Below are 23,666 nucleotides of genomic sequence, written 5' to 3' on the forward strand. Positions count from 1 at the left end.
GTGACTTTTATTCATTAGCCTATAACAGGGGGATTCCTTGAAAAAGGAAATATGGAGTGAGCCGAGGGAATGCTAATTCACTACTCGGGCTCTATTCGAACTACACCAAACTCTATTAACCCTCTCGTTAAATTTGCTGCACGCCCAGTGTACCACAAATAGGAGAGATAATCATTTACACCACAGAGGTCACAATCATTTATTCTTTAAAAGCAGCTCCCATTTGTTAATTCACTAACATTTAGCATCTTGGATAATTCTGTGGCAGGTGTGAAGCTTGAAAATCAATTTGACTACAAATTCCGGTGCTGGGATCAGAGCTTTTCCTCACTCATTTAGACAAAGCACTGGATTTCACAGTGTGGAGCAGCACTGACAGCCCCAGGGGCATTCTTCAATTAGAGACTTTGGTGAGTTTAAACACTGCAGATCTACTCCCACTCAAAGGCGTTTGTCTCCCCCTCTCTTCCTCTCTCTTTCTCTCTTTCTACCCCTCTCTCTCCCTCTTTCCCTCCTTGCCAGCCTCTCTCTTCATATCTGCGCTGAGCACTCACTCTCCGTCTTCTTCAAGTCCTGCTCTCTGTAATCAACCCAGTGCTAATGGCTTATTCTTTCTGCTCCAGCACCCACATTTCACTTGTTTATTTTCCCACACTCGTAAATCTGGGGACATGTCACAAGCGCAGCGATATTAGAGCAATAATCTCAGGTAATTATCAGATGCCCTCTCACTTTTTCTCCCTCTCCCTCCCTCCATTTAACTCCCTCCCTCACTTTGCAGAGAGACACTCATAGAGAAGTTTCTTCACTGTTCCTGGTAGAGTGTGCAGGCAAGTCTGTGAGCACAAAAACATGTAGCTTTACACTCATTTAGAAAAAAAGATCTCTCATTTTTGAGGGAGATTTGAATTTGTAGATTATATAGAAACATGAATCTTTTATTCCATGTCACTAACTTGTGAATTAATACAAAATAAACTGTATCAGACATTCATAGTTCACACTGGAAGTATTTGCACAGCCCCGGATCATGAATTTGTCTCCGAGACAATCTATAAAAGACCCTAGATAGAAATCACACAAAAAAACGACTTAACGGGAGAAAAAAATGGGAAAGGAATGACTCCTTCTGGATGGACAGACATACTGCTCAGACCATAAATATTTGGACAGTGTTAGCTCTTTGAGATCTGTGCTTTATCAGTCCCTTTTGTGGCCCTTAACTTTATCTAATATGTGTTAAAAGGGCTCTATTATATAATACAGTTAATGTAGTGACTATCCAGTATTTTCTTTCAAATTAAATGTGCTGTTCAAATACTTAATGGGCTGGACTGCACTTTCCAAAAGCCTGTCTTTGGCTCTCAGCTCTACAGTCACTGGTTCTTAGTGAAGATGTAAATCTTTTAAAAAATCTGAGATTTTCTTGGAAAACATCACTTAAATAAGAACAAATTGTGTTTGTGTCTTGAACTATTTTTTATAACACATTTGCAATGCTACTGAGAATTTACGGTCACGGGGTAGTGTGAGTTGCTGACGAGTTTTTAATAGTTTTTGGACAATACATGAAGTCTGAGACACAGAAGAATGAGCTGCTGTATGTCATGCTTTGGCTACACTGACGGTCACTGTTGTTTTTGGATCAGCTCCTTGTTAGTTTTTCCATGGAATGTGACTTCAGCAAGAAAATAGGTCTCAATAGTAATATAACTAGACTCTTTCTTTCAGGTTTTAGAGAGAAATGAAAGGTCACTTGGACTGCCACTTACCCACTCCTGCTGTATGGCGGTCACCGTCTTGCTGGCCAGAGACAGGTTTCGACATGCCAGGATCACATGGGCGCCGTGAAGAGCAAAAGACTTGGCCGTCTCGAAGCCTGAGACAGAAAGAGTGAGACAGACAAAGACATAAAGAGTGAAAAAAAAATAGAATGAAAGTGAGCAATGCTTCAAAGATGAGTTTTTCTGAAGATAACTTTGATTCTCAGGGGTTGAATCTAATGGGGTGGTGGTGGAGGGGCATGTGGGTGCAAGTTAAAATCCCCATCAATTTTCCATATAATTTCTTTCATTGAGTAACCCAGTGGTCTGGCAGAGGGAGTTAATCATTTCTCTCTGAAGTGATGAAACTGATTGAATTATTGTGGTTTGAGACTTCCTCTTTTCGTCTTAGATAAAGTTTGGGATCTGACCGCCGGCTCTCCGGAAGGTATCGCCACTCATACTGGGTGGGAGGGAGGTCAGTTGTTAATTATGTTAATAATTACACAGTGATGGCAGTAATTATGAAAACACGGGTCATAATAGAAGTAGTGGAATGAACAATCGAACAGACATGACATTCAAACTGAACCTTGGCATGATATTTCAGCACATCAAAGGGCCTCTGATAAGGACATTTCTCCCATGAAACGAGGTCCGCAGATAGGCGCGGAATTTATCAGTCCAAGACTACTTCATGGCTCCATCCAAATCATGCAGTCACGATAAAACTGACAAAAACTGAAGATAGAGGGAGAGAAGTTCATTTCTAAATTACAAGTCTAAATGGGTCATTTCATCCCGTAGGTTGAATTAATTTACGAGATCAACTTTTTTCCCTTCACTGTATTTTATTTCCTTTGACATTTACTATCCCTCAAAGTGTCACGGAGAAGTTCAACAGCGCAGAGCCGTGTCATATTTTCTCAGTCCCACCTCTAAATACGAACCGCTATCTACACACAGAGAGTGAGGGTCCTGATTGACAAACTGACAGGCTCAATAATTGATTGTGGCAAAGAGGGTCTGAGAGGCAGAGCAGTAGGCAGAGTGTATCAGAGGGTGGATTAATACGGACTGTAATTAGATTATATGTCTTAATCTGATTTTCATTAAGAGCAAAACTGGGAGGCCTAATTGTGAGGAGAGTGTTAAGGACTAATATCTATTAAAACTCAAAATTGGAGTAGGATTGGAAGCCCTTTCTGACAAGTGAAGCATGGAATGAAATTATATGACACCTTATTAGGTGTAATGGAGGGGACTGTGGCTGTGAGCGGAGATCGTTTCACTCACAGGAAATGGAAATGAAAATAAAAACAACATGACAGAAAAAACAAGCAGTGTGACTCCCGGGGTAAAAATGTGCTTTGAATTTGCAGGTGTAACAGCAGGCTTTAGGGAAGAAATGGTAGAAAATCTTCACAGTGTCACGCAAAATGTCTGCATTTACACTCAATCCAAACACAAATATCAACAACAATAGTGAAAAAATATTTAAATCTACAGTATATTCAACATTTTTTCTCAACATGTCCTCAAATGAAAGCATTTTTTTCAGTCTATAAATTGGACAAGAGTTGGAGGCTTCGGCTAAACAACAACAGCTCACACTCACTTGTTGTGTGTACAAAGCATGAAAGTGAAATTAATCGACACCAGTGTTTTCCATAATGGAGAACAAATTAGAATATGGCAGCGACAACAGCAGCAGCACCGATGCCATGTATTTGCAATGACAAATAACAAGGGCTTGACATTAATTGTGAAATAACGAGAGTGGCGTTGCTGTAACAGAGCCTCCCCGCCCTCTCGCCCGTGTTACCGGTGGAGAGGGCCGCAATGAAATTAGTTCTTGGTCAGGTGTACAACAAAGGGAGCCTGTTTCAGCATTGTATGCCGATGGTGGAACATGACAAGAGGTCAGACAGGGGTTTCTTTTGCTCCGGTGGATCGACAGACGCCATAAGCTGTTTTACAACACACAGGAGGCCTGCTGGGCTGCAATGCTCGTCCAGGTTCTTTTGTCTAATCAGACAATAGTTTGGTAGAAGTAGAAGAACCTGTGAAAAAGCTAGGGGATGAAGATGCTTTGATTGTGTGCTTGTTCAATCTGAAGCTTGACAATGTAACAAAAATACAGTAAATGGCTCAGCTATTGTTGAAAATGTGTTTTACTGTAATGTATAAAATGCATAAAAAATGTGTAAAATGTCCATTAAGCAGTGAATGCTCTTCATGGTACATTAGGATCCTGGCCCCACTGATATCCCCCAATAATGAGTGTGATTTAGTGATTTCACGGTTTGTTTGTCCTCCCTGGCCCGCCGCCCCTCTCTGGATCCCCCTCGTACACAGGTGTATTGGCTCAATGTAATGAGATCATTACCAGCCTCGTCAGTAAACGTGTTTATTTGGCAAACGGAGCTGCCTGCTCCTTCTCTCTCTTGATCTGCATCCAAAGAGGCATTTAACTAAAATAAGCTCTGCAGTACAATTGGGCAAACAGAAGTCAATTCAGATCATTACAAGACCTGTGGGTAAACATGTCGAGTTCCCACAATCCCCCTTTCACCGGCACTGAAAACGAGAGAGAACAGCTACATAAACAGCCTGCATATCACACCACATCAGTGAAACGTGAGGCATTTTGAACCGCTATGCACAACATAAAAATATGTGGCACGCTCTGTTTATGAAGCAATGCTTGAATATGATAAATAGAATTTTTAATTAAATCGTTTAATTCTGTTTATCGCTCTCCAGTTTGTCTTCTGTTATCAGTTTGATGTATTTAGAAAATTCTTTGGTTTGTGAGTTGGTAAAGTGTTTATTAGTCTTCAAAATTCATCCCTTACTTCTAATCTAATACTGTCACTGCACCGTCTCCAATTAAATTCTACCATTTTACACTGTAAATTCATATTATCATGTCATACCTTTAAATGTCTGTCCACAATTACCTTCCATTTACTACATAAATACAAAATTCCCAGTGAAACTAAAACATTTCAATCAGTATTGTACACTACTTTCTGCTACTAATGCCTCTTTTTTTAGGAAAAAAAATGTTACGCTCTTAATATCAACTTAACAATAGAGAGACAAGACAAATGCAGGGAACGTACGATGGGGAATTTATTCTGCCGCTGAATCATTCCAGCCCTCGGAAAGCGGTGAATAAGTGAACAACGGAGCGATTCAGGAAACAGCCTGAGCGTCTCATGATGAGTGCACCTGTTCCTGCGGCCGCTCTGTCTTTTCTTGCCCAGGAGGTGAGGAACGGCCCGACTCCCCCACTCTTTCTGACTTTTAAGATCCCCTCTAATTCCCCTCCATTAGTCCAAGAGGAGGGAGATGTCACCCCAAAAGTGGAATGTATGGTTAGTAATTACAGCCCAAGGTTGAGCTGTTCCAGGCGAGAGCACTGAAGTGGTTCTATTACCCCTCCCTGTCCCCTTCTGCCTCCTTCCTACCCCGACCCCACCTCCTCCGCCCCTCCATCCATGCAGCCCTCTCTAGTACCCACCCACCCCCTTCTCTCCCTCTCTGACCCTCTGTGTCAACCTCCAACTCCCTACACAATCTCTCATCATGGCCTCACACCACACTGGACACCCCTGGTCCTCCGGCGGCCGGCCTCACTGAGAGGACAGTAAAGTTGATAAACACATACACACCAAATCGCACATGTGCCCAAGGATAAACACAAACCCCAGAGGCCTCCTCATGCACACATATCTGCTGAGCATTGGGGCTATTTTCATCACCGTCATCAAAAATCCCCCCCCATCATCATGTAACTTTCATCCCCTCATCATCTGCAGACTGTAAACTCGATAGGTCTATAAACTACTTGACTACACACAATAACCCAGTAGCCCCTTCGTTTTGTTTTACCTACACCCTTTAAGCACATATATGTATTCCATCCTCTCTCTCTGACCACTTCAGCTCTATTATATTAGAGCTGTAATCATTATTGAACCCTTCTAGCCTCCAGCATAATACTCTTTGCATGTTACACCAGTTTGGGTCTGCATAGCAAATTTCATCCAAGGTTAATAAAGTTGAATAATTTGACTAACCAACCAGAACTGGTTCTCATTACGTAGCCAATAAACACATTCATCAGTGAGGACATGAAATGCCCGATGAAAAAAATATAACTCTCCTTCGATTTCCTCGGCAGTTCAGTTGGCCAGCTGACACGGAGGAGACGGAGCAGGACACGGGGCCGGCCGCTCGCCCAGCGGACACAAAAAACGCACTATCAGGCTTCTGAATATAAACACGGATGCAGTGTGGATGTCATCGAAACCACACGCAGCCACTCAGAGACACACATAGCAAGACACAGACACCACATGCCATCCTCACCAGGAACATCTTTTTATCCATCTAATTCCTCCCACTATGAATAATGCATTTCCCTCCTTACTGAGGCTCGGGTTTAACGCATCGCTGCGCGGGTCTTTAAGGGGGTCCTTATTCATAAACAGTAGTGCAGTAAATACCAGAGCTTTGCAGCCAATTTAATGGCAGTTATGCTTAACAAATCTGCCTCAATCTAATGATCAGCCACAAAGCTAGGCTATGGGTTTAATCTGCACACAGAGGCTCCCACAGCTCTGCGACTCACTGAATATGCTTAGGGATCTCTCCATCCAGAGAGAGGAGAGCACCAGCCTGACACTTAATCCTCACAACACAACACTGGGATCAACACAAATATAGAACAATGTTAGTCTTTCATGAATAAGAATAACATTGAAAGTCCTAAAACACTGCAGGGACGATGCATGGAGATACTAAAACATTATGAAGCGCTTCTTTCCAAATCCTTGCTATTCCCCGTCTGGACCGCCTGAGTCTTTTCTGCTTCTTATTCCAGCGTTGACCCTGCACCGTAGCAACAATACCATGTGGAATTTAGTGCATGCATTTAGACTGAGGAGAGCTTTGTAACAGCATCTAGCTGCTCTACAACAAGACACCTGTACAGAAAAGACAAACAAAAAGTTTAGAAAAAATAAAATAACACAGGTTGTGAGAATGTACAACTTTAAAGAGTTAGTTGGGACAATTAATTTCAGATTGATAATACAACACGTAATACTGCAATATTTCTGTGAGAGCTTTTCTAGAAAATAGAGAAAGGATTCCACCTAAACATAGGTTTTCCATCACGCATCACACATGCTGAACTGGGAGTAAAAAATAGCACATGGAAGACAGTCGCGCTCGCCTGAATGTTTCATTTGAGTGAGACGGGGAGGTCAATATGTTATTTCTGACCACTATTAAACATATGTTATGTTGACAGCACAGCACCTGGGAGACCGATGATGCTCCCCTGGTAGCGGGGCACATAAATGTACATACAAACAGTTCCCAAAAGAGCTGTCACAGGGAAAATACAAATATAGTTTTGCTTCGAGGGGACAAATATTTTAGGAAAGGACGCCATGCTAAACCCAGCTCATATGAAGGTATGAGCTGAAAAAAAAACAATAGAAAATGTGGTTTCAATTTTTAAAAATAATGCTGTGCACTTAATTTATATCTGCAGCCCAGTGGGGGAGATATCACGACAATGGCCCCTTTAAGGACAACTGTTCCACGGACCCCTGGCCAGTAAATAACCTGAGAGTTGGTTGATAGGGGGGAATTAGAGCCAGAGCAGGAGTCTGTAATGGGGATGGATAGGAGGCTCAGGCCTGGGTCAACGCCGCTTAGGAATCAATGCAGAGGTACAGGTGTACAACCACAGGTCTATAGGAGTAAGAAAACCTTTAAAAAGAAGTGGGAGAGAGGGAGAGAAGGACAAGCAGGGGGAAAACAAACTACAATCATTCATTTCCATTATCACAATTAAAAAACGCCATTCAGGTGGGTACTGGTTTTTAATTTACAAAAGAAGGCAGAGAGAGGAAGACTAATGTTGCAAACTGAGCGCAGTGATCACATACTGGCAAGACAAACTACATCACTGTCTCCCCTCCCAGCACCATTGCAATGGAGCTTCAAGCTGGTCACAGAAGCAGACACTATGATATTTCATGCATAAATAAATTCATATATGTGCTTCTCATGTTCGTGTGCATTAAGAACGAAATTAAAAGGCACAAATGTAAATTTTCTAATTAAATAATATCTTACCATTACTAATAAAAATGTCACATTTGCGGTGGAAGAAATAAGCACTGAAGAAATGGAAATAGCCTTGACACTTGGATTAAAACACTATTGATGCCATTAAAATGCTAAGTGGGCCCAACCAATTGGCATAACCACATTTCACTATAGGAATGTCAAAGGAGTACACGAGAAGTAGCAATTACTATTAGAATACTGTTAATTATGGCTGCTGCATATTTAATATGTGGTAGACTAAAACAAAGGTTATGTTAATATGGGTTTATTATGTATTCACACACTGTAAAAATGTCTTGTGCGTTGTCGCCACTTGATACAGTCTTTGGAGAAAAGCTGCTTTTTTTTCAGATGAACACATTTTTATTTACTGAATACATCACACCAAATGTTAAATGTCGATTATCTTTTTCATTATATAGTTTTTTTTTAATTAAGGCAAAAAATAGGCATGTGTGAAGCAGTTAATATGATAACGTTTTAAAACCCCAACAGCAGACATCATGGACCTCCTGTGCCCTCTTGTGGTGAAATTAGTCGCAGTTTGTCTCCATGTACTAGTATTTTGGGATGTTGAAAGTGTGATGTGACCTTTTCCTTTCTCAGAAGTGTATTGAGAAAATGATATAGCGCTGGTGACGGGCAGAAAAGTCCTTTCAGTAAGTACTGCTTTCTTTTTGTGCAGACAGACTTTCATTATATTTTATCCATGTTTTGAGTCAATATCTTACTGGAACATTACACTCATTTAAGGCAGAATAAGTGGCTATTGTTCCAGTGCAAGTCAAATCCCTGAGAAAGTGATAGAGCACTACAAGTAAATAAAACCCAGTTTGAATGCAGGTTTGAGGCACTTTAAACACATAGTCATCTCCACACAAGCTCCCCACCTGCACCAGTAAAGTCCAGGTTTTATTCATCTGTAAGACTTTGACAAATATATTCTGGTATGTGATTCATTCTACACTTTAAAATGTGTTCACATTGTTTATGTCCCTGTTTATTACCTCTGTTTTTACCTTCAGTTTCTGGTAGTGGCATTATTTGCGTCATAACTGCAGATCTATTTTATTTTTAACAATATTTCATGTTGTGCAGTAATAGTTGTTTGACTTATTTGTTGCATTTCAAACTGTATAATTTAATCAAATAAAACACAGTCAACAGAGTTCAGCTAAGGAGCGCCGAAGACTGAACACATTATTTAGTCAATATCTAGGTTTTCCTATTAAAACGCCTTAAACAATTCACTATCTACAAGGAGCATATATTTGCCAAAAGTTGAACTGTTAACAGTTTAATGACCTAGTTAAAACCCTACATCAATGATCACATAATTTGGATCTGTGCTGATTTTAAAGATTACATTTTCAGATATGTGTAGAGATAAAGACAGGGGAAGATTGAGGTCAGTAAGTCATTTAAGTTCACAAGCTTCTTTGTTCAGCGAAGGTCCCCAGGCTGCAGTAAATCCATGTATTACAGTGCTGCCTTGCAACATCTCATAATACACACACAGCAATTACACTGCTGTGACTTTCCTTAGGACAAAGAATTTGAATATAAAGACAATTAACGATTTTATGTTTATTTGATTTTCCTCATGCTGTCATTATCTATCCCGGACAAAGCAGCAAGTCGTAACAAACTGCCAGCACTTGTGCTAATTTAAATGAAAGGAAAGAGGAAATACATTTGTTTCCAGACCATTATATAGTGAGCCATGCATTTGCTGGCTACAAATGGACACCATTCATTACGGTTAACAATGACATCCAATTCAGCCCTGCTAATGAACTTCAATACAGTCATGTTCGGTATTAAGGAGTGATTTGTTGCGTCTAAGTGTATCATTTTGGAGGCTAATGTTGATGAATGCCTGGTTGTGGGGGGATAGGGACATGGAGAGAGTAGTACTACTACAGTGTAATACCACATCACCACCTAGTGGTATCATCACAGAAACACACTTTACTGAAAATTTCTAAAAGAAGAGAAACATAGAACTAAGAAAACAGAAAAAAGATATCATGAAACTCACCAATGCCTGAGTTGCCTCCAGTAATGAGGACCACCTTGTCCGAGAGGTCGCGACCCTGCAGGATCTCCAGAGCGGCAGTGTTTCCATCGTACCGTTTCGGCTTCACCACCACATCTTCCACTGTGAATGCTTGGCGTGGGTCAAAATAGGTTGTCCGCTTGTTAATGTGACTGAAAATGAGAGAAATTGGAAGTAGAAATTAAAATAGTAACATAATTCCAGTACTGAACATCGGAGAACATTAAGCCACATTAAAAACATGACTTTACTCACTCAACATAAAGTATCTGTCCTTTTTCATCAGTTTCCTGCTCCCATCCATATGGTAGATCTGTGGAGAAATTGGCATTCTTTTATATAACAAGACACCTAAATTGAAACATTTTAATTTGGATACTAAATAACTTACGGAATTTTCTCAAACAAAGTTGCTGAATGCATGAATACTTAACAAGACCCCACTCCATAGTTGTAAAGCTACAGCTGGAACAGCACTCCAGAGCATGGAAAGCCATTTTAATTAAGTTATATATGCTGAGAAGAAAGAGGATGATGTACAATTCAAGCCAACACTGAACTCCATACCCTATTTTAATAACTTTAAGTGATTGGTTAGCAACTGAGTAGTCATCTAAAGTGGTACCGTTAATATTATTCATATTAAGCAGGTTCTTCTGGCCTCGTTTCAAAAAACTAAACAATCTCTGTCCTGCATATGAGTGGCCCTTGTTTAGATGAAATTATATTTAAAACTGTTAAAAAGAAAGTGAATAAAGCAAACCTCCAGCACAGCGTTTTTTCTTTCCTGTCTTGGGATGTTCCCACTGTGTCTTCATCTCATCATGACTGTTGGTACAAAGAGACAGATTAAGAAAGAAGAAATTAAAACACCTTTTGTCTTTATTTTATTTATGAATCTATATAGTGGGAACAACACACAATGATCAACACTGAGGCGACGTTAAGCTCATTTTCATCTGCAGTCTCTTGGTGGACTAATATTATACATTGAAAAAACAAGGACGCAAGAAAAAAGACAGAACCACAATTAAAAAATGCATCGTATAGCGTACAGACAAGCAGAACAAGAGTTTATTGCCAGATGCGTCCCAAAGCACCACACAGAGAATCCAGGAACCCTAATATGTAGAGACGCATGTAGAATAACTACAATAGTATCATGCATACAGAGAAATGCCAAATTAAAAGAAAAGCATCTAAGAAAGGTGTTGAGCCATCACGTGCTGCCACAACAGCTTCGAGATTTGACACTAATTTTTCAAGTCTCTGAAACTCTCCTAAAAGGATGAACACCAAAAGATTCCAAAAGATATTTCCTCATTTAATGTTTTGATGATGGTGGTAGAGAGTTCTGTCGAGCACATCAGTCAAAAATCACCCACAGGCGTTCGACTGGGTGGATATTGGGTGACCGTAAATGCCACAGTATCTGATTTGTGTCAATTTCATGAAACCATTGAGTGAACTCTGGTGCTCTATGAATGGAGGCCCTGATGTCCTGAAAGAGATTGCTCCCATCATGATAGAAATGTTTCCTCATAAGTTAAAAGGTGATCACTCAAAAGTTTGTACTGACTTGCAGTGACCCCTTCCTGTGAGGGGAAAAGTGGACCCAAACCATGCCAACAAAATCCTCCTAATAGCGTAACAGAGGCACTAGATTCCCTCGCTGAAGGGGTCACAGGTTCAGGGTTTTTCCTTTAATTTGTCATCTGTCTGTATAATGATAGATATATAGAAAAGGCAAGTGCAATCATTAGAATAGTAAATTGCAAAAAATGCAGCTCAAGCAAATGTTACATGTGACACACATATCCTCAGAATAAAATGAGACAGGCAATATTTGACATGAAAACAGACTTCAAATATGCAACCATATCAATAATAGCGATTGATGTAAAAAGCAGAATTAAAAATTAACCCCATACAATGTTGGCTCTGTTGTTGAGCAAATAACCATTCTTTTAAGTATTATTTTCTGGATTAAGTATAACAGATTTTTTTCTATCTTTGTATTTTTAGTTTTTATTGTATTTTGGAGGTATGAAAACCTATTGCACTGCCCCATCACTGATGAGACTTTTACAACCAAAGACCAACTCTGTCATTAAGTTATGCTTCTCATTTTACAACTACTAAGCTGCAGCACTGCAGTTAATGCACAATGCAACAACAGAGTCAAAGTATTCATGTAGTATTTCATATCAAAAGTGTCTTTAACAACAAATCGGATAAAATACACCATAAAATTGTGAGCCCTGTAGATTTTAATCCATGCTATCAGCTCCGAAGTCAGAGCAGTTTAAACCAGAGCAGCGAGCAACCTGTGACAACCACAGACTAGCAGCAGCGATGTGACTTTTTGGTTGTGCATACACCTAAAGGTAAACTCATACAGAAACATGCTGGTTGACAGTGTTGGTTCGTGCTGGGATTCCACTTACTTTGCATAGTAAACCCAACCATCTTTAGTGGACCTCTCCTCCCATCCCGGCGGTAACTCGTCATCACTGTCTGTATCGTCCATTCCTGCGTATTTCAGAGCTGCCATAAGTCAGCTGTGTTCATGTAAAAAACGATGCTACAGGCGCGAAACCTGCCAGAAATATCTGCTCTGAGTACCGAACGAAGCTGTCAGAGCACAGAAACGCTCACAGCGTTCCCCGGCACTTCCGCAACAACACGGTGACGACAGCCGAATGGCCTTCTGGGAAAATGAGGCGGAAAAAGTTGTAGTCTGTTATTTCTATTAAAAAACAAAACAAACAAAAGCTGGTTGTTTTTGTCCCTGTTTATTAGCTCTGGTCTTACCCTCAGTTTCTGGTATTGGCATTATTTGCATCATAAGTGCAGATCTATTTTATTTTTAATCATATTTCATGTTGTGCAGTAATAGTAAGTACTTGTTGCATTTCAAAATGTATAATGTAATCAAATAAAATACATAGGGTTTCCTATTAAAACACCTTAAACATTTCACTGTCTGCAAGGAGCATATATCTGCCAAAAGTTGAACTGTTGACAGTTTAATGGCCTAGTTAAAACCCTACACCATGATCATATAATTTGGATATGTGCTGATTATAAAGATTACATTCAAAACAAAACAAAAGCTGCTGAGCCAAAGAATCTAGTTACCAAGTTTGATTATTAAGGTTAAGAACCAAAAGTATTATTTTATTATTTAATTTTACCAGATTAGTTTAAATATTAGGCCATGGTTAAAACAGTACAATATTAAATAAAACACAATTTTACCTGACTAAATCAAAACACTATAGTAAAACCCTCAACTATTATTAATTATGCAAATTCAATTAACTAATTTCAATAATAATGTTAAGACCCTACAATATTCTATAGTCTACTAAACTACCTGATTTTTTTTTTAATGAGCTTAAGGCCCAATAAAATTATACATGGATAATCACTGAAAAGGAAAAAAATCCCCGTAATAGCTCAAAAACATTCATCGTGTCTTCTTGTTAATATTTTAGTTTTTGATTCTTCTGTTCAGACATTAGGTGAATAGATAGATGTTAATTATCTTTCTTGACAGTTTCGCCAACACTCTCGCCTTCGTCAGAAGCGTCTCACTGACAGAGTGACGTATCAGCCGGCAGATTTTGACAGCCCAGTAGAGTCGCCAGATTCGCCGGACGTGGTTTTTCTCACGGAAAAAAAGAAGAAAATACTGAAAGACCTACTAAAACCACTTCTGGTGAGCAAGAAAATAACACAGGAAGCACACGATCACCTCATACCCACAGCAAGCATCATCCCCCGAATATACGGTACACCGAAAATCCACAAAAAAGACTCCCCTCTACGACCCATAGTAGACAGCATAGGTTCCGTTACATACAACCTATCCAAAGCACTGGTGGAAATAATCAAACCCCTTATTGGACTTACAGAACACCACTGCAAAAATTCTAAAGAACTGGCCAAAGAACTCAGCAACCTAACAATAGAAACAGACGAGATCCTCATTTCACACGATGTAGTATCCCTATTCACCAAAACCCCGGTAGACGTCACCCTGCACATAGTCCGGGAACGACTACACAAGGACAAAACACTCCACAAACGCACAAGCCTCACAATACAAGACATTTACACCTTATTACAGTTCACTGCCAAGTCCACTTACTTCCAATTCAACAACATCATCTACAGCCAAAAAGAGGGATTCGCCATGGGAGACCCTCTCTCTGCCATAATGAGCAGCTTTTTTATGGAGGACCTGGAACAAAGAGCCATAACCACAGCACCACCACCTCTCAAACCCACCCTTTGGAAACGATACGTGGACGACCTATTGGAAAAAGTTAAAACTGGATACACACAACCCCTTACAGACCACCTCAACACCATCGACACCACAGGGAACATCAAATTTGCACATGAGGAGGAGCACAATAAAACACTGGCATTTCTGGACATAAACATCCACCACAAGGACGACGGCAGCATAAAAATCACAGTTTACAGAAAACCCACCCACACAGACCAATACCTGCTTTGGACTTCAGAACATCCAACGACACACAAACTGTCAGTAGTCATTGTCATGTACTGATATACGTGTTATGTGATGACGTAGGGACACATGAGGACGGAAGTGAGAACCTCGGAGGCGGCATGTTGGTGGTCGCCATTTGTTTAATAAAAGTATCGAAGAGACAGTGCTTCATGTCTTGAAGTTTTACCTAATCGAGTATCAAGGTAGACGGTACTCAACAATGGTGACGAGGAAGAGAAAAGCGGGGATCATGATTTTCGCTTGGTGAAACGAGGAAAACCGGTGGCGATACGGCAAGTTAGCAAAAGGCTAAGCTAACGGTATGGAAAAGTCAGGTATTCAACCGTTCGCTTGCTACACGGATCCAGCTACACTCGGACCGAGATTAACACGGTGGTTGACATCTTTCGAGCTGTATGCGGACGGGAAAGGACTTATTTTGACAAATGATGCCACGGATGCGATTAAGCAGCGGAGACATGCTCTTCTACTGCACTTAGCGGGACAGGACGTGCAGGATGTTTTCTCCACTGACCACAGACGGGCGAGGCGGCGGCACTCAACACATATTTTGTTCCCCAAGTAAATGCAGCATATGCACGCCAAACCTTTCACAAGTTGTCCCAAAAACAAGGTAAGACTGTTGGAGCCATTTCAATGAGTAACCAGCAAGTGGCACTGTGAATGAGTTACCTGTGTATTTAAAGGCCACACTAATTGCCACAGGTGTGGCGCAAAAGAGAGGTAAATTGTTTTTAACCGTGGCGTGAAAGACTGTTTATTGGAAAGACTTTGTTCTTTGTTAATTTTGATGAACTCCTGAAAGTAAATAAATTGATGAATCTGTTCATAATTATTATTATTTTTGTTATTTTTTGGACCACGAGAGAGTACAAGAACACCTCAGAGCAGCCAGAAAGCCACGCGTTCTTAACGGAATCAAGTTTGCGTCATCAGAGGCTGTACAACAATTTTGTACGCGCTTAACACAAGCTGCAAAAGACTGTGACTTTCAAGGTGATAGAGGTAACCAAATAAGAGACGCTATCCTGAGTAAATGCATTTCTGAATACGCACGGAGAAAGCTACTTGAGGAAGGTCCAGGTCTAACATTGGCTCGCACATTGGAGGTGACGTCAATGTGAACGAGTGGAGGAGCAGTTGGCAGCTATGAGCATCACCGGGGAGAAGAAAGAAGGGAACACCGTCAACCGGATTTCAACGATAAAGAAAGGAAAGTACATAAAACCAAAACGAAAAATGAAATAGGAGAATAAAACGAGCAGACAGTGTTATAGATGTGGTTATACTGATCACATCAGTAAGGATCCCAAATGCCCAGCACGAGGACAAACGTCACAAGTGCAATGGTAAGGACCACTTTTCAAAAATGTGTCGCACAAAAGAACATAAGCAAAATGTGAATGTGGTAAAACAAGATGATTATGCATTCATTGTAAAAGATGATGGTGTACCTGAGAAAATAACTTTTTGGTGGGAGGAGTAGAGTTGAAAATGTTAATAGACTCTGGTGCTACAAGTAATATAATGGGAGAAAATGTATGGCAAAAGCTAAAAGATGAAAAGATAAGTGTCATTCATATATACCAAAAAAACCGAGGAATTTGTATGCATATTCCTCAACACAATCACTATCTGTTAAAGGAGCTTTCAGATGTGAACTCAAGATTGGTGATAGGACTGACGAGGCTGAGTTCATTGTGATAAGAGGCAATGGTGAACCACTCCTGGGTAAAAAGACTGCTGTAAAGCTAGGGGTGCTGAAAATAGGTGAAAATGTGGCTGCTGTCATAGACTTAGAGCACACTTAAAGAGCAGTACCCAAAAGTGGTTAAAGGAGTGGGAAAACTAAACACTAAACAGATAAGCCTGTATATTGACCCAGACATCAAACCAGTAGCACAGCCACTGAGGCGTATACCCTACCATTTAAGGGATGCAGTTGAAAAAAAGATAAATGAACTTATTGACATGGACATTGGAGAACGTGTAGAAGGACCTACACCCTGGGTAAATCCTGTAGTGATACTCCCGAAGAAATGTGACAAAGATATCAGAATGTGCTTAGACATGAGAAAAGCAAACGAAGCAATAGTCAGGGAAAGATACCCCATTCCTACAGTGGATCTCCACTCCAAGGATTGAACGGCTCTGCGATCTTCAGTAAACTAGATCTCAAGTGGGGCTACCATCAGCTGGAACTAACCCCAGAGTCCAGAGAGATCACAACGTTTGCAGTACACAACGGAATTTACAGATACAAAAGACTGATATTTGGAGTTTCATCAGCCAGTGACCAATGCCAACACGAGATTGCTAATGCACTAGCAGGCATTGAAGGAGTTGAGAACATCTCAGATGACGTAATCATACATGCACCAGACCGGGAAAGGCATGACAAGCGCCTGCATGCTGTTTTGAAGAGACTTTCTGAATGTGGTTTAACACTAAACCCAGAAAAATGTCACTTCAACATGGACAGACTTGTATTCATGGGAATACTGCTGACACAAAGAGGCATTGGACCAACAGAAGAAAGAGTGAGAGCTGTAGTAGAAGCCAGAGAACCAAAGAATGCTGCAGAGGTGAGAAGCTTCCTTGGACTGGTAGGCTTCAGCAGCAGGTTCATATTACAATTTGCTATACTCTCTGAGCCATTAAGACATTTAACCCGAAAAGAGACAATGTTTACATTTGGGCCTGAGCAAAAATAAGTATTTGCAACTTTAAAGACTGAACTAGCCAGAACAGGTACTCAAGCTTATTTTGACAAAGAAGCCCCAACCAAAGTCAGTTTAGTGCAAGAACAGAATGGAGAAGAGGTACCAGTGTGCTATGTAAGTCATAGCCTAACAGACTGTGAACGCAGATACTCTCAAACAGAAAAAGAAGCCCTAGCACTGGTATGGGCATGCGAAAGACTACATCCATATGTGTATGGTAGAAAGTTTGACCTAATCACAGACCACAAGCCATTAGAAGTCATATACAGTCACAGATCTAAACCATATGCGCGAATAGAATGGTGGGTTCTCAGACTACAACCGTATGACTTTAAAGTGGTGCACATTGCTAGACGACAAAACATTGCTGATTCATTGTCAAGACTGCTGTCAGACAAAGCACCAAAAGAGATACACAAACATGAATCAGAGGAGTATGTGAGATTCATTGCAGTAAATGCAACTCCAGAAGCACTTACCACAAGAGAGGTCGAAGAAACCTCCACGGACTCAGAGCTAACAGAGGTGCGAAAAGCGATTGAAAACGGACATTTTGAAAAATGCAAAGCATACGCACCCATTGCAAATGAACTATATGTGATAGGATACATAGTTTTAAGAGGTAATCACATAATATTGCCAGAAAAACTCAGAGCTAAAGCACTTTCACTAGCTCATGAAGGACATTTAGGAATCGTTGGAACCAAGCAACATCTCAGAACAAAAGTATGGTGACTTGGCATGGACAAAGCTGCAGAAAAATACTGCAAAGCGTGTCATGGATGTCAAATAGTGGCCAAACCTGATCCACCTGAACCACTGAGAGTTGCACCCTTACCAGATGGACCTTGGCAAAATATCGCTGTAGACATACTTGGACCACTACCATCAAACCACTCAATGCTTGTGCTGGTAGATTACTACAGTCGATACTATGAATATGATGTGATGACATCTACAACCACGGAAAAAGTGATTGACTCTATTGACTGTATGTTCAGTAGACATGGACTTCCAGTTACGATTAAATCTGACAATGGCCCGCAGTTCAAATCTGAATTGTTCAGAGAATACGGTGAAGACAATGGAATCAAACATGAGAAAATAACACCAAAATGGGCTCAAGCCAGTGGAGAAGTGGAACGTCAAAACGAATCACTGATGAAAAGAATCAGGATTGCGCAAGCTGAGGGACTTGACTGGAAACGTGAACTGAGAAAATATGTTACTGCTTATCGTAGCATTGAACATCCAACCACAGGAAAAAGTCCAGCAGAACTCCTGTTCAACCAGAAAATGAGAGGAAAGTTGCCGGACACCTGTGAGTCAAAAACGACTGCTTTGGATGTATGTGACAGAGATGCTGAACAGAAAGGAAAAGCAAAGATGAATGCAGATGAACGAAGAGGAGCTCAGTACTCAAAAGTGGACACAGGAGACACAGTACTGGTTCAAGAAGACAAAATGGACAAGTTTACAACACCATTTAATGCAACACCACACAAGGTTGTGAGCAAAACTGGAAACCAGGTCGTAGTTGAATCACCAACTGGAGCTTGTTATCACTGGAACACAAGACATGTAAAGACATATATGACCAATGAGACCATAGAAGGACACTATGGACAAGAAACAGTACCTGAAAGGGAGGAAAGTGAAATGAACAAAAACATTGACACTTACACTCCAACACCACAAGAGGGCACACAGGGTCCAGAGAAACAAACCAGACCCCAGAGGGTTAAAAAGACACCTGAGAGGGGTTTTTTTGTGATTTTGTGGTGAAATAAGTAAAAACATATGGGTTATAACAAAAATGTTCGTGGTTATAAGAAAATGTTATTTGTGTTGTGAGACAGTTAGAAAGTCACATTGTTAGACAGCAAGACAAGATGATGTGAAGCAGAATATGAATATATATATATATATATATATATATATATATATATATATATATATATATATATATATACATACATACATACATGTATGTGAAGATAAACTAATTCCAAGGAAAAGGGGAATGTCATGTGCTGATATACGTGTTACGTGATGACGTAGGGACACGAGGACGGAAGTGAGAACCTCAGAGGCGGCATGTTGGTGGTCCGCATTTGTTTAATAAAAGTACCGAAAAGACAGTGCTTCATGTCTTGAAGTTTTACCTAATTGAGTATCAAGGTAGACGGTACACAGCTGTCAATATCTGCCGGCTGATACGTCACGCTGTCAGTGAGACACTTCTGAGGAAGGCGAGAGTGCTGGCGAAACTGTCAAGAAAGGTAATTAACATCTATCTATTCACCTAATGTCTGAACAAAAGAATCAAAAACTAAATCCCTTTTAACAGAAAGATACCTTCAGCAGAACCAGGCCTTGACCTGTTGATATGATTGCAAAGAAAGAGAAAACAAGACACAGTGTCAAAGAAAGCTGAGAGAAATAGACGACAAACAAGAGAACATCAACACTAAACAGATTGGTGGGATCAGCAGCCACGGATCAGATAAGCACAGCCAGAAAAACCTGCTGAGACATACAGGGAGAGAGAGGACAAAGCACAAACTGGGAGGAAAAGAAGACAACGTTAATAACATGCAATGACGCATATAAATGCACGGAGAAGTGTCTATAGTTGTCACCTCAACAAAGTCTGCATTCTTTCAAGTTCTATATTCAGAATGTCAGGAGCAGGTGGTGATAACTGGTTAGAGTTGGTGGAAGGTTGGGTTTCCGTTGAGGTTAGGGGAACCACCTTACTTTGATCTGTCAAAGGGGAAACAGACTTCACTTCCACTGTAATACAAGAATTCAATCAGAACAGTTAAGCTTTTCTACATATTTAATCCTCATTAATGACAACAAAAAAAAGTCATCGTGCAATTCGAGCAATCTTTAAGCATGCTCTTTCCATAGATCCTATAATTTATATAACAGAACTGTAGAAGACGTCCTATAGGTCCAAAAGCAGTCTGAACTGTTGAGGATCTGAAACCTATAAGAGATAACAGGTGCCATCAGGACACTTCACCAACCACTCAACACCCAGGGGTGATGAATGACCCAACAAAAAGCTGTCAGCAGGGACTATACTATTTCCAAATGCTTGCACGATCAATTACAAATATACCGTGACTGACCACACTGAGACATAGAAACTGACTTTAAGATAAGCAAAATTAGAAATTAAAAGTCTGTTTGTGTTCTGTTAATATTTTCCACATTTGCTAGTTTGACAACTTCCTGTGTGACCTGCCATGCTCAGCTGTTCCCTTTCAGCTCAGTAGCTCTTTTGCATGCAAAGCAGCAGCATTTCCTGCTTCTATACCTGCCTGTTAACCAGATTGTTCACCTGCTGCTGCAGGTGTCCTGACTGTCTGCTGAGTCATCGTGTTTCTGCATGATGCCTGTACAATTATTAGAAAACCGGGCACCGGTGATGAGTAAATAATTAAAGATAATTTCAAAGTGGTAATGAAAATCTACAAACAGCACAGTACCCTAATGATCAGGGAGCTTTTGACAGTGGCCCAAAGTCTAAGGTAAATGGGAGATGCTGGTTGACAAATTAATCCTGACTCAAGCTGTCCTTACTTGTAACTGTTCTATCACAGTCTTCATCAACAGATGGAGCTAACTCAGCCAAGATCATTTGACTGTTACCAAGGTTAGAAGCAACATTTCAGTGCGAGAAACAACCAGGTGTTAAGCATGTATCAGTAAACTAATTTTGGACTTATTTAAGCATTGTGCAAGAGTCCAATTTTAATGCATTGAACATTTGCATTTTATTGCTATATAGGAATATCTTCTCTACATTTCAGTTGTTGATGTTGTAGTTTTTAGTGCTACACATTTGTCTAAAAGCAAGAGTGACTTTGCAGATAAGTATGCTACAAAACAAATGATTCTACAGGAAATTATGTATTGTCATAGATCAATGTGTGAATTATTTTCTTAATTGATTAGTTGATTGATCTATGAAATGCTACATGTTGAAAATTTTTTCTCACTGTTCTCTGGTCCAGGATGATATTTTAAATGTCTTGTTTTGTGTACAATCCAAAGATGTTCAGTTTACAGATGCTGAAGCTGGTATCAGAGGATTTACTTTAAAAATAGCTGACAGTTAATTTAAGAGGTGACATCTAATCAGTTAAAGCTCAATAACACATTGAACTAAAAGTAGATTCAATAAAATGAGCTCCATCAGTAATAATCAGTTATAATTATTCACTGTACAATGTAACTGACAAAGGACACTGTTGCAATCTTTTACCTTGATTATCTGATTGTGTAAATACATTTTTTGCCAACATCAGTACAATATAAACAATATTTTGCTTGACACATGGACAGAAAATGTATGTTGCAGTTGTTCATACAGACTATCAACAGAGATCTGTGACAAATGAACCTATCTGTTATACATTATATAATACAAAATGTATGCCAGCAAAGGGTGGGGATTTCATATAACAAGGATAAACCTCCAAAGGTTAGCTGGAAATGATTCAGCCATAAGAATATGAAGACTTACTACTGCCTTTTTTCTAGCACCTGACAACTAGATAACCTCCCAACTTTAAGAGCTGACAAGAATGTAGTTCAATTTCCAAGTAGGAACTGAGGAACCAACAATCATCAAGGTAAAAATGTTCATAATCCAGCCTGCATAATATTGCAAGCAGCTGTCTCCAGTCCACCAGGTTTGTATAAAAAGCCCATCAAATGTTGAACACAAGAGTCTTAATGCATTTTCAGTATCTGAGGAACTAAGGATCCAGTGGATTACTTTTATTTTTCTGTCAATGTCAGCATAACAAAAGAAAATAATATCCCTTAGCATGTAGTGTGATTACCATAGCTGATCCTTCCATTAGTTTTGATTGTATGCCCACAGGTCAGATCTCTGTGGACTCAGGGACAGGGACATTCTAAAATCGTGGAAACTTTAAGACCAATTTGAAAGCAAGGAATGAGGACTAGTTGGGTTACTGTGTTTTCCATATGCTTTATTGGCTTCTCTCCTGCTCTCTGTGCTCACATATACTGCATTTTAATTTTAGCCAAATTCCCATATAAGCTCTGGTGACAGACAACAAAGTGTATATGAAATAGTGACTGAAAAGCAGCCCATTAAGACTACATGTAGCAGCAGTCATTTCAGAGCCATTTCCAACCTGTGGCCCAGTGAAGCAAACTAATGATTTCAAAATCATGTTATCTGACCAGCATATCCCAAGTTGAAAACAACAGCTGTGTTGTGAATTCAACTGTATTTCCATGTAAAGTGATTACTCAGGAGCGATAGAAAGTGCATATCTTGTACAGTCATTCACATCTGTGTCTGCTGTGTCATCCGCTTTGCTCCACGCTGTCAATCATGAACACTAAGAGATTCTTCTTCCTGATGGGGGTGTGGACAATAGTCGCATTTAAAGCTACAGACACTAAAACAGACTGTTTAGAACACGGCTAGTCTCGCTTTGCCAGCCTATTCTTTAGAGCAATATGATATGACTGCACGACAACACCATTTGCTTTGAGGTAAAAAAAAAAAAAAAAAATGTTGGTGTATTTCTTTGAATCAATCGCAGTCGATATGGGTGGGGCTAAGGACTGCTGCAGTCAGTGTTCCCTCAAAATAGTGATGGGTGGAATTGTTTTGTTGGAACATTTGCATACAGGGAGATGGACACTGTGATGAAGATGGTCAATTCACCAAAAACAAACAAAACAAACAAACAAAAACAACAGGGTTGCCTAACTGCATGATCCAAATCCTTTGCCAAAACTTTTCAGTGGGGTACGTTGCTAGTCTGGAGGTTGTTGTTATTGACCACAGTGGAGAAAACTGTTATATGCAGACAGCTGAATGGGAGGAAAAGTTGCCTGAAATGAGTGGCCAATAGCATTCTTACACCCACATCCTGTGTCTGGTGAGTCAGACTAGAACAGGGTTAAAACCAGGGTTTGTACAGTCATGGGAAAGTGAACAATCTCTGCAGTATTATGAGCTGAAAAATACACTCTGGGGATGCGCGAGACTGATTAATTTGCTGGAAAGGAGCACAGTATGGGTACTTTAAATAAGCTGAAGGGGTTAAATCTAAATTTATATTTTTTTGTTATTTTAATTGGTTCTTAGTGTGGTCCTCCAGCTGCACTAAGGCTGACCATCAGGCACTCCAGCAGGTGGTAAAGACAGCAGGAAAGATCATTGGGATTACCCTCCCAGAGATCAGTACCATCTATACCACCCGCTGTCTGAGGAGAGTGCACATCATGCGTGATCAACACCACCCAGCGCATCACCTGTTCCACCTGTTGCCTTCAGGTAGAAGGTACAGGTCCATAAGAGCCCGAACCACAAGACTAGCCCACAGCTTGTATCCTCAGGCAGTGAGGCTGCT

The 23,666-nt window shown here is 40.2% G+C and overlaps 1 protein-coding gene across 2 annotated transcripts in view; it reads right to left on the reverse strand.

Annotated features, from left to right (window-relative positions):
* wwox (WW domain containing oxidoreductase) overlaps positions 1-12,659 on the reverse strand; it is a 135,235-nt gene extending 122,576 nt beyond the window's left edge. Inside the window, exons 1-5 of one of the 2 annotated variants that reach the window (XM_023271961.3) lie at positions 12,426-12,659; positions 10,742-10,806; positions 10,234-10,291; positions 9,961-10,130; positions 1,773-1,879 (exon numbers count right to left, since the gene is read on the reverse strand). In XM_023271961.3, the coding sequence (XP_023127729.2) occupies positions 1,773-1,879; positions 9,961-10,130; positions 10,234-10,291; positions 10,742-10,806; positions 12,426-12,532 (507 nt within the window). In that variant the 5' untranslated portion in view covers positions 12,533-12,659. Of the gene's footprint in view, positions 1-1,772; positions 1,880-9,960; positions 10,131-10,233; positions 10,292-10,741; positions 10,807-11,557; positions 11,585-12,425 lie in introns of those variants that run through there. The other variant, XM_055009059.1, reaches the window with a different exon arrangement.
* Positions 12,660-23,666: the final 11,007 nt, after the last annotated feature.

This window comes from Amphiprion ocellaris, chromosome 3, assembly GCF_022539595.1.
Source record: "Amphiprion ocellaris isolate individual 3 ecotype Okinawa chromosome 3, ASM2253959v1, whole genome shotgun sequence".
NCBI lineage: Eukaryota > Metazoa > Chordata > Actinopteri > Pomacentridae > Amphiprion > Amphiprion ocellaris.